The following is a 12818-nucleotide window of genomic DNA, read 5'->3' as shown; positions in this document are numbered from 1 at the left end:
ACAATCAATGCTCAATGAAATGGTACCAGGGGAAAAGTACACAACAGTGGCGTAGTTCAACCAACTAAAACGCACGGCAGAAGGACATCACAGGTGCACGAGTTTTGCACGTCTTGAGCTAACATTGAGCTAGACATGCTGGTAGACACAACAGTATGCAAGCGTTGTAGAAAATGTTCAGATGCACTGGAAACCCATCGGAAGTGATGGATAGGCACACAATGCCTGACAAATTCCTCTACAATGGAAAAGCATACTGAACCGATCTCTGATACGCAGTATGAAGATTACCGAACACGATATAATGCTACTGTCGTGACCTGGAGAAGCCACCTGCGCGAGACCATTTGTGTGCTTTTACTATCTTGCTTTTATTTGTGATTGTTTTATGTTGTTCTATATGTGAAACTACCTGTATGCTGTCTTCTTGGCTAGGGCCCACTTTAAAAAGAGATGGAAATATCAACTGTATTTAAATAACGGATAAATACAATTTAATTAATAAAAAAAAACGTATTAAAAAAGGTTATTCTCAGTTTAAGAGACGGCCATGAAAGAAATTACATCAATGCCTGTTACGTACCCCAGTGGGGAGACGCAACACAAGGCCACAGACAGGGTAGGTGAGGGTGCAGTGACACAAAACGCAAGAGACAGTTTGCAAAATAATAATATTTATTTTACAAAATTCAAATCAGCAACACAGAGAGCAAGGAGGACTTACCAGTGAGCACCAAATTAAATATCAAAAAGAAATAAGCCCACCCCCCCTTACAGGCGCGGACGCCCCAAAGTACAGGTGGTGGTGCTCACTTCTAAAGCTGGTGTCTTTAACAGTAGGTCACCTACGTGATGCAAAATGTAGACCCAGGGTATCTTCCTGTCCTCAATGTCCCTGTGTGCGAAACAAAAGATTAATATATAAGAAAAACAACCATAAGCTGGGTGACGAGGAATAAATACACAAACAGGTTATGGGTAAAACAGAAATGTACAACAGGCAGGATCACAAAAGGTACAATACTATAGGGAATGGATAAAAAAGCCAGAGCCTTGACCAGCTCTTGTGGTATATTCTAATCAATATCTGAGGTGATTTGCAGTACAATATGATTGCCATCTGGAACGGGGAGAAGGACATAATGATTCAAATGGTCTTTCTCTACTGATAGAGAAATAGACTGTGCATGCCAGGCAAAAAAGGAAACTATGGTTCAAAAACTCATTATTTATTTTGCCTCTGGGCTCAGAGTGAATTAGAAGGTTGCTTTTTCATACAGGGATTATTCAGAGTACATTAACACATGTTTGTACAAAGGATTAATAAGGTTTGCACATCAAACCCTGCATGTACATACAGTCATGTTAACTATTAAAATAAAATAGAATCTACTGTAAGCATTACACATGAGTAAATCTGGTTTACAGATCAGGGATCTGTACATTACTCTAACCTAAACAACAATTGGTGTTTCCCATGATTTACTCACGTATAATCAGCAGTCTGGATGGGAGCGGTTGGAGGCGCAGACCTGGTTGTCTGGCCTCCTGAATTAACACTGTTATCCTTCTTATACTACTCATGACCTCAAATTTTTAGCCTGGGTTTAACCAATCTGAGTCATATTCAAATATGGAGTTGTTCCAATCAGCTGTCTTCTGTGGGGGCTGTCTGCCCCAACCGATCTCCTGTCCGTGTGGGCCTGTTCCTGCATCAGAGGGGGGCCCATGGCCCCCGTCGGTGTCTTCTCGGGTGTGTCGTCCTTCAGTAAACAGAGGAGAGTGCTTTTGGCCCCCTCCTTTGCTGTGGCCTTTTCTTCACAGAGGCATGTCCCAATAAACATTTACAAGATGTATCTCCTGTGTATATGAATTTATACACTTCTAATATTATCACAGTTTTACTCTTGGCTTACATTTTTATATCAAACAGTGATAAAGAATAACTTGATACGTGTATTTTACCAGACTAAACCTTTGTAATTGAGACTTATTTTCTATATATGGTTTGCAACAAGAGTGAAGTAGCATTATTACTTAAATAACCAGTTTGACGTTCTATATGATATTCAAATATCTTTTATCTAATACCTCAGATAGATTAATATGATCTTGTTTTATCATTCTGTAAGCACATTCTTCCTGTTCGCCAGTCTATGCTGGTCTCTGCTGAAATCTGCTAACATTAAGGTGTGACCTTTAGTCTTTGTTCTGGTGCTGATTACATCTGTTAGAGTGGGGGGTTTGACTGTTCCTTCTGTGGCTGTGACTTTCCAGTTCCTTTTGTTTCTAGTGGTTGACCACATTTGCTTGAGTGGGGGTTGAGAATGGCTGTCTAAATACGGTTTCAACACCAGCAGGGGTTTCATGTGGACTCAAACAGTTTCTGTCACGCTAGTATCCCCCTTTGAGAACACCAGTGTTTTGCATATGGTTTTTCTAATTATAGACATATGGATTATGAAATACAGTCAATGTTAGCACACTCTCACACAAACATGAGCTCAACAGAGCTTTAACTAGCTCATGCACCAAAACATGAGCTCAACAGAGCTTTAACTAGCTCATGCACCAAACATGCGCTTTAACTAGCTCACACACCACCAAACAATGAGATCAACAGAGCTTTAACTAGCTCTCACACACCAAACAATGAGCGCTACAGAGCTTTAACTAGCTCACACACCAAACAATGAGAGTGCTACCACAACACCACCAGATATAATTACCAACATACACCGACAGAGCTCTAGCTAAAGGCCCTCCCATAGTCGAGCAGACTGTACACACAGCAGACTCCGCGGAGGTCCGCGCGGCTCTTTGAGCTTTGATCTCAGCGGACAGCAGACCCACAGGTGCGAAGCGCCTATTTTCTGACGCGCGGACATCCACGCCGCTGACTTGGTGTCACACAAAACGCTGCTCGGCGTTTTGGTTGACATCGAACTGCATTTAATGTGACGCCGATCTGCATTTTACTCTGACCACTCGCTCCGTGCCAAGAGAGATGTTTGAATGGCTTTTCTAAATGAAGTGTGTAAAATTGCCAGTTTTATTTCGAAATATTGGAAACGGAGATTCCAATATTTTTAAATAAAACTGGTGCTTTTATTTCATGCAATGCGTGTTTCATTTCAGCACCACGCGCTGTCCACCTCAAGCCTATACGGTACATTGCATCTCGCTACCTGTTATTCAAGTGCGTAAAACTTTTTTTGTGGGAAATGTAGTAAAACTGGTGCGAGAAATGTAGGAAATAGACCGCGGACGTCCGCTGAGATCTGCTCGACTATGAAGGCTCAAAGAGCCGCGCGGACCTCCGCGGAGTCTGCTCTGTGTACAGTCTGCTCGACTATGGGAGCACCTTAACACTGCACACACAGGGATATTTGAAGGGATGTGGAGGTTAATTGCCTGACGAGCCTCAGCTGCTGCTACTGCTGCTGCTGCTGCTGCTGTTTGGAGTGAGATGGTGATTTACCCTGAGAGATAGATAGGTTACACAGGAGGGAGACAAAAAAACAACAATACAACCTGCCTACATACATAACACATATTATATATATATATAATACCCTATACAATACAATACAATATAATATTACATGCATACATACATAATGATATAAGGACAGAGTCCGTAACAATGCCACAAAGGGTTAAAAAAGTTATTTCCTGTCAGAAACAGTGTTTTTACAGGAATTACAGACCGTAACCCACTGTGTTGGAGCCCGGGGCCTTATTCCACATTCACTTTTACACAGTCAGATCAATTGCACAGAACAAGAGGAGATGAATGAATAATGACTCTAGTCACTTCCAGCAGTATTGGATTTTCTCCCAATGCATTGCCATATGTACGGGTCTCCCCTAATTGCACGTTAACAAAGAGCTACTGTATGCAAGTCTTGTTTTAAAGTTTTCAGATAAAATATGCTTTTAAATCCAGATAAATGTGTTATAAAACCAAAGAAAATAAAGACTGAATCTGATTGCTGTGTTGAGTTGGACAAGTCTGATAAAAAATAAATAAAGCCCTTTGACCTAATCAGGAGTGTGCTTTTGATTTAGCCCCATCGGTAGCGCTGCTGTCTTTCATCCTGGTTAAACACAGGACCAGATAGAGGTTTCACCCAAGGAGAGGGAGCCAAAATCCTAATGACACCTGTAACGCATACCTTAACCTCTATGGTACACCGGCTATTATCCTCCAATCTGTACAAGCCCTGAAATAAATGCTGAGACCTACTCTACTCAGTGCACCCAAAGTGGGTTTCAGCATTTATTCCAGGGCTTGTGGCAGACTGGAGCTTGGCCCCAATACATTAGTGTTGTGGCTCATTAGCCGGAGTTGCAGGTGTCCAGTATGAAGAACGGCATGGACTGCGCGGAGAAGGAACTCCACCGATCAACGGCATCGTTGGTCAGTAGGAAATGGGGCCAAAGGGGTCCAGAATTCTGAACTCACCGATTATTTGCTCTGCCGTGTGCTTTTTCTTGTCCCGCAGGACAAATTCTGACTCTGCGCTGCACCAGAGCACGCTGACCCCCGCTCAGCAAGCCCTTTTCATAGGAGGCTCACAGGACCTCCAGCCCAAACGAGGTACAGGAGTTTAAAAACAAGTGTTAAAGGAACACGCCAACATTTTGGGAAATTAGCTTATTGTCAAGACAAGAAGATACCAGTAGATACCAGTTTCCTCTCTGTGCGTTCAGTAGAAAGCTATCTGACTGCACGTTAGCCTAGCTTAGCACAATGAATGGAAGCGGACAGTGCCGGTTAGCCTTCGGGAGAGGTGTTAGTTGGACAATGCCTAGGCTAACCATCACTGTCCGCTTCCATTCATTGTGCTAAGCTAGGCTAACATGCAGCCAGATAAGCTTTCTACTGAACTCACAGAGAGAAAACTGGTATCTATCGTCTTGTCTCTCTCTGGAGAAGATGATAAGCTAATTTCCCAAAATATTGGTGTGTTCCTTTAACACTTTGAGTGCCACGCGTATCGCTTATCTTTACCACTAGAATGGCAGCTTTATAGTCGTTTCCGCGTCGTTTCACTGTTTGCGAAGCTGTATGTGTGTTCTGTATTATAGCTGTGGAGACATGGTGTGGCTCATTTTGACAAACATTACTTGTAGTGCAACATGGGAATAATAGTTTGTTTCCACATGCTGTAGTTTGTAGTTTATTACATGCTAAACATCGCGCATTTCCTAGATAATCCAGTATTTTTTCATAGATCGTGAGATAAAACGTGCATGTGCAATAAACCAAAACCGTTCTGATTGATCCCCTGAAACCCCAAATACTCCCAAATCAAAGGTCGTTTTACCTCAAAACTGTGATCGTGTTTGCCGAGCATGTTTTTCGTCCGGTGAAACACAGAACTGTGATCGTTAGAAAAACACGTTTCAGATTCGGTAAAATATACATAGAATGTACCTTACCTTAGCCAGAAGGTATTCCAAGAAGAATAATTCCAAGTGATCGCATCACCATCGCGATTACCAGTGTATATGTCTATACACGTTTTGATGGTTAGGCAACAGAATTACGTGGCATCAATGTGAATTTCTGTTCCAGCAGGAGGTGGGGCCACTACCAAGAAAGAAAAAAAAGTGAGGCTGTGTATCAACCCCAAGCCATTGCAGTTCAGAGTAGTGACACGGATGATACTGCCACCTGGTGATAGTCGAGCGGGGATCAAAGTAAAAAGATCAAACGATCCAAAAACCTAATATCTCGTTTTTGGCATTCAACGCTTGTCGAGCAAACATGTAATTTTCCATTTTTGGCACAGAATGTGTTAACACTTTGATCGCCATGGTTAAATTCATAATTTACCATCCCTCGCCTGCTCTATTTGTCTATGGAGAAGTTCCCCTTCTTTGCAGGGCTATAACTTTTTAAATTGTATTGCTAAATTGACATTATTATGGCCCATTCAATGTCCTATATCTATTGTTCAGGGTGTAGCAACGTTATACTTTTTCATTCACATATTCATACTAAAATACGGTCTAAAGTATAAGTATGTTTTTATCGTTTTCTGCAGCTTTCTCCAGAACTTGATTTATAGCCCTAAATGCATTATATTGATGATCAAATACAGTTTGGTAGGAATCTGTGCGAGATAAAAAATTTCAACTGGATGTGCTTCTAGGAGTTACTACTTATCATCTGATGTTGACCGGATGGGCGGGGGGTCGTTTATAATTCCGTGGGCAACGTTATATCATTCATCTAGTGTGGGTGATATGATCATCAGAGCAGTTTATATGGAACACGTTAAAAAAAAACGCTGAATCTTACCGTAGCTTCCTCGGGCCGTTGGGCGATGAGCGTGGAGCAGAGATATTCCTATTATGGGATGTATAAATACCCGATCCATTTCCAGGTTGTATAATAGTATATACGTCCAAATCATGTTGTTTATCGAGTTATGTGCACCGATCGGTGTTCACTGTGTCAAGATGGAGTCCCTCTAACGATAGCGAGTGCCCGGACGAAATATGGGTGAGCACCATTTCATCCACAGATCACTTCCTGTTGGGCGATCTGCCGATCGGCCACCAGATGGCGCTCTTGAACCGTTAGAGAGTTGAGTGGAGCTCAGCAGTATATCTCAGGTCCCCGGGGGAGAAATATGATTTCGATCACAGATTTTTTAAATATTGATATCAAAGACGTGTTACGGCGTCTTCGGCAAACTACTGTATATGCAGCCCAGTGCAATCGTGTTTGTTATTTCAGTACATAACGTTGAGCCACAACGTTCATATTTCCATATTTCAGTCACTTCAGCAACAGGTCATTTCCAAACTTGGAACAGACACGAGGCAGAATTGTCAATGAGTTATCCAACACGACCACTATAGGCTCCACAGAGGGATGGACCTCCAGAGCAAAGTTACCAGACTGCCCACAACTCTTTGATTACATTTTGCAGACATGCCCCTTTATGAGAGACATCTATAATGAACAAATAATTGTCGATAGACAAGTATGTGTTTCTTTTGCTTTCAGCTAATGCATTGAATAAGCAATAGATTTGTTTCTCCCCGCTGAACTGTATCAAACTGAAATCCATGACCCCAAATCCACGATATGAACCGAACCATGATTTTTGTGAACCGCTTCACCCCTATTTGAAGTCCATTTGGTGTGGGATTACTATAAATCCAGACAGGCTGGGTGTGTGCAGATGTAAGACTTGGAGGGAGAGATTAAGCAAACATTCATCCCCATCTTCTCTTCTGTTTCCCTCTCCTCTCCTCGTCTCTCCCAGTCCTCCTGCTCACTGTACCAGATTCAGAAGCCATTAAACAGGAAGTCGATGAAGATGAAGAAGAACAGAGTTGGGACTGTAAAAAGGTGAGTCTTCTGCACTTTAACATCCACTGTAACCAGGGCCTGAAATTAACACAAGAATAAACCAAATGCTGGTAAATGTGGGTTTCTATTAAACATCCCAGTACCTCAGTGAGTTAAGGGCAAAGATACTATAATAAGGAAAGCTAACGCATTCGACGCAGCACCAACGGGGTGAAAATGGATCAGTTCTGTGAAAATGGAACAGTTCCTGTCTCCTTAACAATGTGAGATCGCTTCAGCTGGGAAGAACTTTAATTGTTATATTTCACTACAACATTTCTATGTAAACAGAACACACATTGCTGTCTGGCGAGAGGGCGGCGAATTCCTCATTGCTCTAATTTAAATGACCTTTTGTAAATTCACAAATATTTGTAAATTCACAGATATTTGTAAATTCACAGATATTTGTAAATTCACAGATATTTGTAAATTCAAGTAAAACATCTGTCCTTGTGGCAGAAAGTAACAACAGTAAAAGGCCTCAGGATACATCAGGGAAGGAAGAAGTGCTTTGTAGAGGGAGTGCGGTTTGGCCACATTGATCAGTATTTCTTAAGAAGTCAGTTGGTTGAAGTCCAGCGACAGATAGAAAACCACAGTTCACAGGATATCAGTAACTCTATCACTGAGGAGGAGGGGGAAAGCGCTGTAGGAGGGGATGTAGATGGTACTGAAGCCAGAGAGAAGAGCTGTAGGAGGATAGATGGTACTGAGGCCAGCATGCTGGTCAGAGGTACCCATGTACATGTCGAGATACTTCCCAAAGGTCAGTGAATACCATGACCACACCAGAGGGAGTTCCACAAATCATGTCCAACCCAGATTCGGCTCAAACAAGGGACTAAACATGTTTCGCAATTATGCCACAATAATGTGAAACGCCCTACCCACAGCCATAAAATAATGTGAATCCCTACCCACTTTCAAAACCGCTCTAAAAAAGCACCTACGGGAGGCCGCAATTCGAAACTGGCCCCGGCAAATTTCTAAACCCCCCCCCCCCCCCCCTCCCAACCCCCCCAATGTACAGTTTCCTCCACCCCCCCCCCTCATTATGATATGAAAAGGGGGGACCCTAATGTAAACATGACGAAAGTCTTTCTCTGGTCTGCATCCCCTTAACAATTGTGTGTATTGAGCCGTACTGTATTGTACCCATTCTGCAATCTGTTAATAAAATGTTCAATCAATCAGAGAGAAGTACTGTGGGCAAAAAGCTAGAGTTAAATGGCTTAGGGCAAATTAAAGGAAAGAATGGGAGACGGTTAACAGGGATTTTAATGTAAAGGAACAGTGGTAAATAAATTAGAGAAGATGGGAGACATTATCTATGAATGTGGTGATGAAAGATTTGGAATCATTGAGAGAAAGAGGGTGGAGAGATTGCAGTCCGTTAGGTCCAGACGGCAGAAAGAAATAGAGAAATTAGTGAAGGAGAGGAGACGGCTAAGAAAGCAGTGGAGAAAGGCATCAGTGGATGAGAGAGAGGGAATGACGAGAGCTAAGAAATCGGTTAGCATTACTCAGGAGGGTAGAACAAGAAGGAAGAGAAAGAAGGAGTGAGTCAGGACAGCATTTTATAGGGATCCTTATAAGTTTGTTAGCCCTCTAAAGCTGAGTGTTGTGCCCATGCAACACTAGACGTGTTTTACAAAACATGAAATATCTTTGGAACCTTTTGTGTAAAGCTTAAAGCTTGAACTGTATCCGGATTCTCTGTGTAAGTAGTTTGTAAATTGAAATTGAAATTGAAATTGAAAGTATCTCTGTCACCCACAGCCTGTTTGGCGAAACATGGAAGTTTGGCTTAGAATTTACAAAAATCTTGAAACATCCACACGTAGTCTTCCAAATGCAGACAGGGCCTAACAAAAATAATAGTTGGTTTCAGGTTGGTTGTCAGTTTGGCCATGGGTAGGTAGGGAATTTTTTTTTTTTTTATTTTATTTTATTCTTTCCCACGGCGACTATGGATAGGGAATTTCTTTATTTAATTAACCCTTTCACTGCCACACGACAGAAGGTTAGCCCTTTACTATCACACAACCGACGGCGATGCTCCATCATTAGCATCATTAGCTCCGCGGATGCGGAGCTAATGATGCTAATGATGGAGCATCGCCGTCGGTTGTGTGATAGTAAAGGGCTAACCTTCTGTATTGTCACAGTGAAAGGGTTAACCGGCTGTCGTGTGGCAGTGAAAGGGTTAAAATGTTCACAACAACATGGATGCATGTACTCTGCCAGCATGTTTAATATCCATAATACTAAATGTTTGACTAAGATTTCTATGAAACTTTATTCTATAAAAAAAAAAAAAAAAAAAATGATTTTTTTTTTTTTAATATATAATTTTTTTTTAAAACTCATAAAATATATTGGGTCGCACCTAAATCGGCAGGGTCGGTCGGCAACCTGAAACCAACCATTATTTTTGTTAGGCCCTAGTACATCCACCGCTTTTATCTATCTCTCCCTGAACTTTTAGCCTATAGCCAATGGAAATGCTAGAAATGGTCACGTGGGCTGGGAGGACCAATGGAAAATTCCTATAGTTTCTCCATACTCCAACTCTGTGCTCTCGCAGATCAGGCCGTCATTCAGCTGTTGTGCGTCACAGAGGATCGAGAGAGGAGCTTGTCCCTGGTTTTATAATAAAATGGCAAAAAGACATGAAAAGAGGTATAATGTTCAACAAGCATTGGAACTTGTTGTGGATGTTGAGGATGATCCAGATAATATAAATGAAAAGGACTCTGAGCCAGATAGCTGGGACAGTGATGATGACAATCATAGTGAAGGATTTGATGCGTTTGAAGTAGTGATGCACGATATATCGGCCGTCGATATAATATCGGCCGATATGGCTGTTTTTTTACACATCGGTATCGGTCCGATATCAAGATAGGGCCGATATTAAAAAAAATTAAAATAAATACTTTTTTTTTTATCTTTTTTCTTTTTACATGTTTTGGCATTAAATAGTTTCAAAATATCTGTCATTTCTGAAAATAAGTTACAAAAGTAAAAAAAAAAAAAAAAAAAAATGCGTTTTGGAAAATAGCTCTTTATTTGATTATCATAAAAAAGTGTTTTTTATACAGAGATATCGACATCGGTAAATATCGGTATCGGCCAGAACAGCAATATTAATATCGGTTATCGGTATCGGCCACAATTTTCACATCGGTGCATCACTAGTTTGAAGTAGCCTACTCTTGTATCAATTGATCCGACAACTATATAATTTATTGTGCAACTTCAATGAAAATCACCTGTTGATGATTCATGTGTGCAACTATGCTATTTGGATAAGATGCAGAGAGGGACATTTATAGGAACCCACAACAGAAAAGGAAGAGAGCTATATGATGGAGGGGGCGTGTGTGTGTGTGTGTGTGTGCGCGCGCGCGTGTGTGTGTGTGTGTGTGTGTGTGTTAAGGCTGAGGTTGAATGTTCGAAAGTTTGTTCGTTTACGTTAACATTCAAATTCTAAATCAAATTTTTTTATAAATATATATATATTTTTCTTTTTGTCTATTCATTCTGTTTAAACCAATGGGGTTTTTCTTCACAGTTGCAGATAAAGATTAGGCTACACTAATATTATAGTATTAAAAAAAAACTGCTAAGTTATATTCATTAACCCTTTCCCCGCCAATAACATCGTACAACGGGTTTCAAGTTCATGCGAATTCTGCCAATAACGGCGTACGACGTGATTCTGATCATAATTTCATATTTTCGCCATGGTATTCATATTTCACTCACGGAGCCTTGTCGGATGCTGTGTGAGCCAGCACAACTCTGCACCGCTTCAATACTGCCACCTGGTGGCTGATCGGCGAGTTGCAACCGGAAGTGGATCTCTTGTGATCCCGGTGCGTCTCCCTATTCCGTCCGGCCACTCGTTTATCGTCGCGGGACTCAATACACACCCCGTGGATATGGATCTTTGCCATAACTCAATAATCTACCGGTACATGATTTGGGCGTGTATTAGTAATATACAAACCGGAAATGGATCGCCTAGATCCCCACCACATAACTGGGATATGTTTGCTCCACTCTCATCGCCCAACGGTACAAGGAGACTGACGTGAGTTTCAGCGTTTTTGTTTATCATTTTCGATACAAACTGCTCTGATCACCCATACTACATGAAGCATCTAACGACTATCACGCAATTATAAACGACCCCCCCCCCCCCCCCCCCCCCCCTCCGTTCACCCGCGCATGATCAGTCATACCGTTTAGGACCAAATGTTTAATATAGCGTCGATCGGTATCAAACTGCATTTGATGATCTAATATATGCATTTGTGCCTATATCTCACGTTCTGGGAAATACTGCAGAAAACGATAAAAACATATTTATACTCTAGACGGTATTTTCGTATGAATGTGTGAATGAAAAAGTTAAACGTTCCTACATCCTGAACGATATATAATCGATGTTGAATGGGCCATAGTAATGTCAATTTAGCAATACAATTTAAAAGGTTATAGCCCTGCAAAGAAGGTGAACATCTCCATAGACTTACAGTGCTGGCAGAGATCAAACAGCGATGGATATAAGCGTGGCAGAGAATGGGTTAAAGAAAGTTGATTTAATAAAAAAGAGAGTAATTTAATCAGATTAATCACTTTATTCAAATTGAGGATTTAGTTTGAGGATATTTATTTAAAAAAATTATAATAAATAAAATTATAATTTAGGGGCGCCCTCGTGGCGCATACCATAGTACCTCGCGCACCTACGCGGCCGACCCGGGTTAGATCCCAGCTCCCGTTGTTATTTGTAGCATGTCCTACCCACCTCTCCTCCCGTTCGCCCTATCCTCTGTCGGTCCTGCATGACCAATAAAGCTGTACAAAAAAAAAAAAAATTACAAAAAAATAATAATTATAATAATTTCAGAGACATGCAACTTTGAGGCATATTATGTCAGGCTGTAAGATAGTCTTTCTCAAGGCCGGTATACATGGCAACATAACCAGGTTTTGAAGCTTAGCGGCAGGAATTGAAAGTAGAAGAGTACAGGTGAATTCAGGGTGTAATCGGATGGAGGGTGCAGCCCTTGACATGTAGAGGAGGTAGGCTTTTAGGCAGGCATGAATTAGGCCAGCTAAATGGAGCTACTGATTGGGAGATGTAGGTAGATATGGGAGGAAAACTTGTTGTTCCACAAGAAATAGTTAGTAATAACTTAAGGCCAGACCTAGTATTATGGTCTGTTAGTCATTGGTTAGTTTATTTTATAGAATTGACCGCTCCTTGGGCGGATTCAGTGGAGGAGGCGTATGAAAGGAAAAATTACCTTTGAACGATCAACTTATAACATTATAATTGAGAGAGTTGGGGTTCGTGGCGGAGACGCATTGAAAGGCAGTCAGTGGATTTGGTTGAAGAGGAGAAATAATGTCAGCTGGGTGCCAA

The 12818-nt window shown here is 41.4% G+C and overlaps 1 protein-coding gene across 1 annotated transcript in view; it reads left to right on the top strand.

The window, feature by feature from the left end:
* Positions 1-12818, top strand: part of LOC311239456 (CREB-regulated transcription coactivator 1-like) — a gene marked incomplete at its 5' end in the record, with an annotated part of 140486 nt that overhangs the window by 29626 nt on the left and 98042 nt on the right. The window contains 2 exon segments of the mRNA XM_084327764.1: positions 4509-4603; positions 7290-7375. Coding sequence (XP_084183890.1) covers positions 4509-4603; positions 7290-7375 — 181 coding nt within the window.

This window comes from Notolepis coatsorum (assembly GCF_963971535.1).
Source record: "Notolepis coatsorum genome assembly, chromosome: 13".
Lineage (NCBI taxonomy): Eukaryota > Metazoa > Chordata > Actinopteri > Aulopiformes > Paralepididae > Notolepis > Notolepis coatsorum.
The sequence above is the reverse complement of the archived record's forward strand: the minus strand, read 5'-3'. Positions and strand labels throughout refer to the sequence as shown.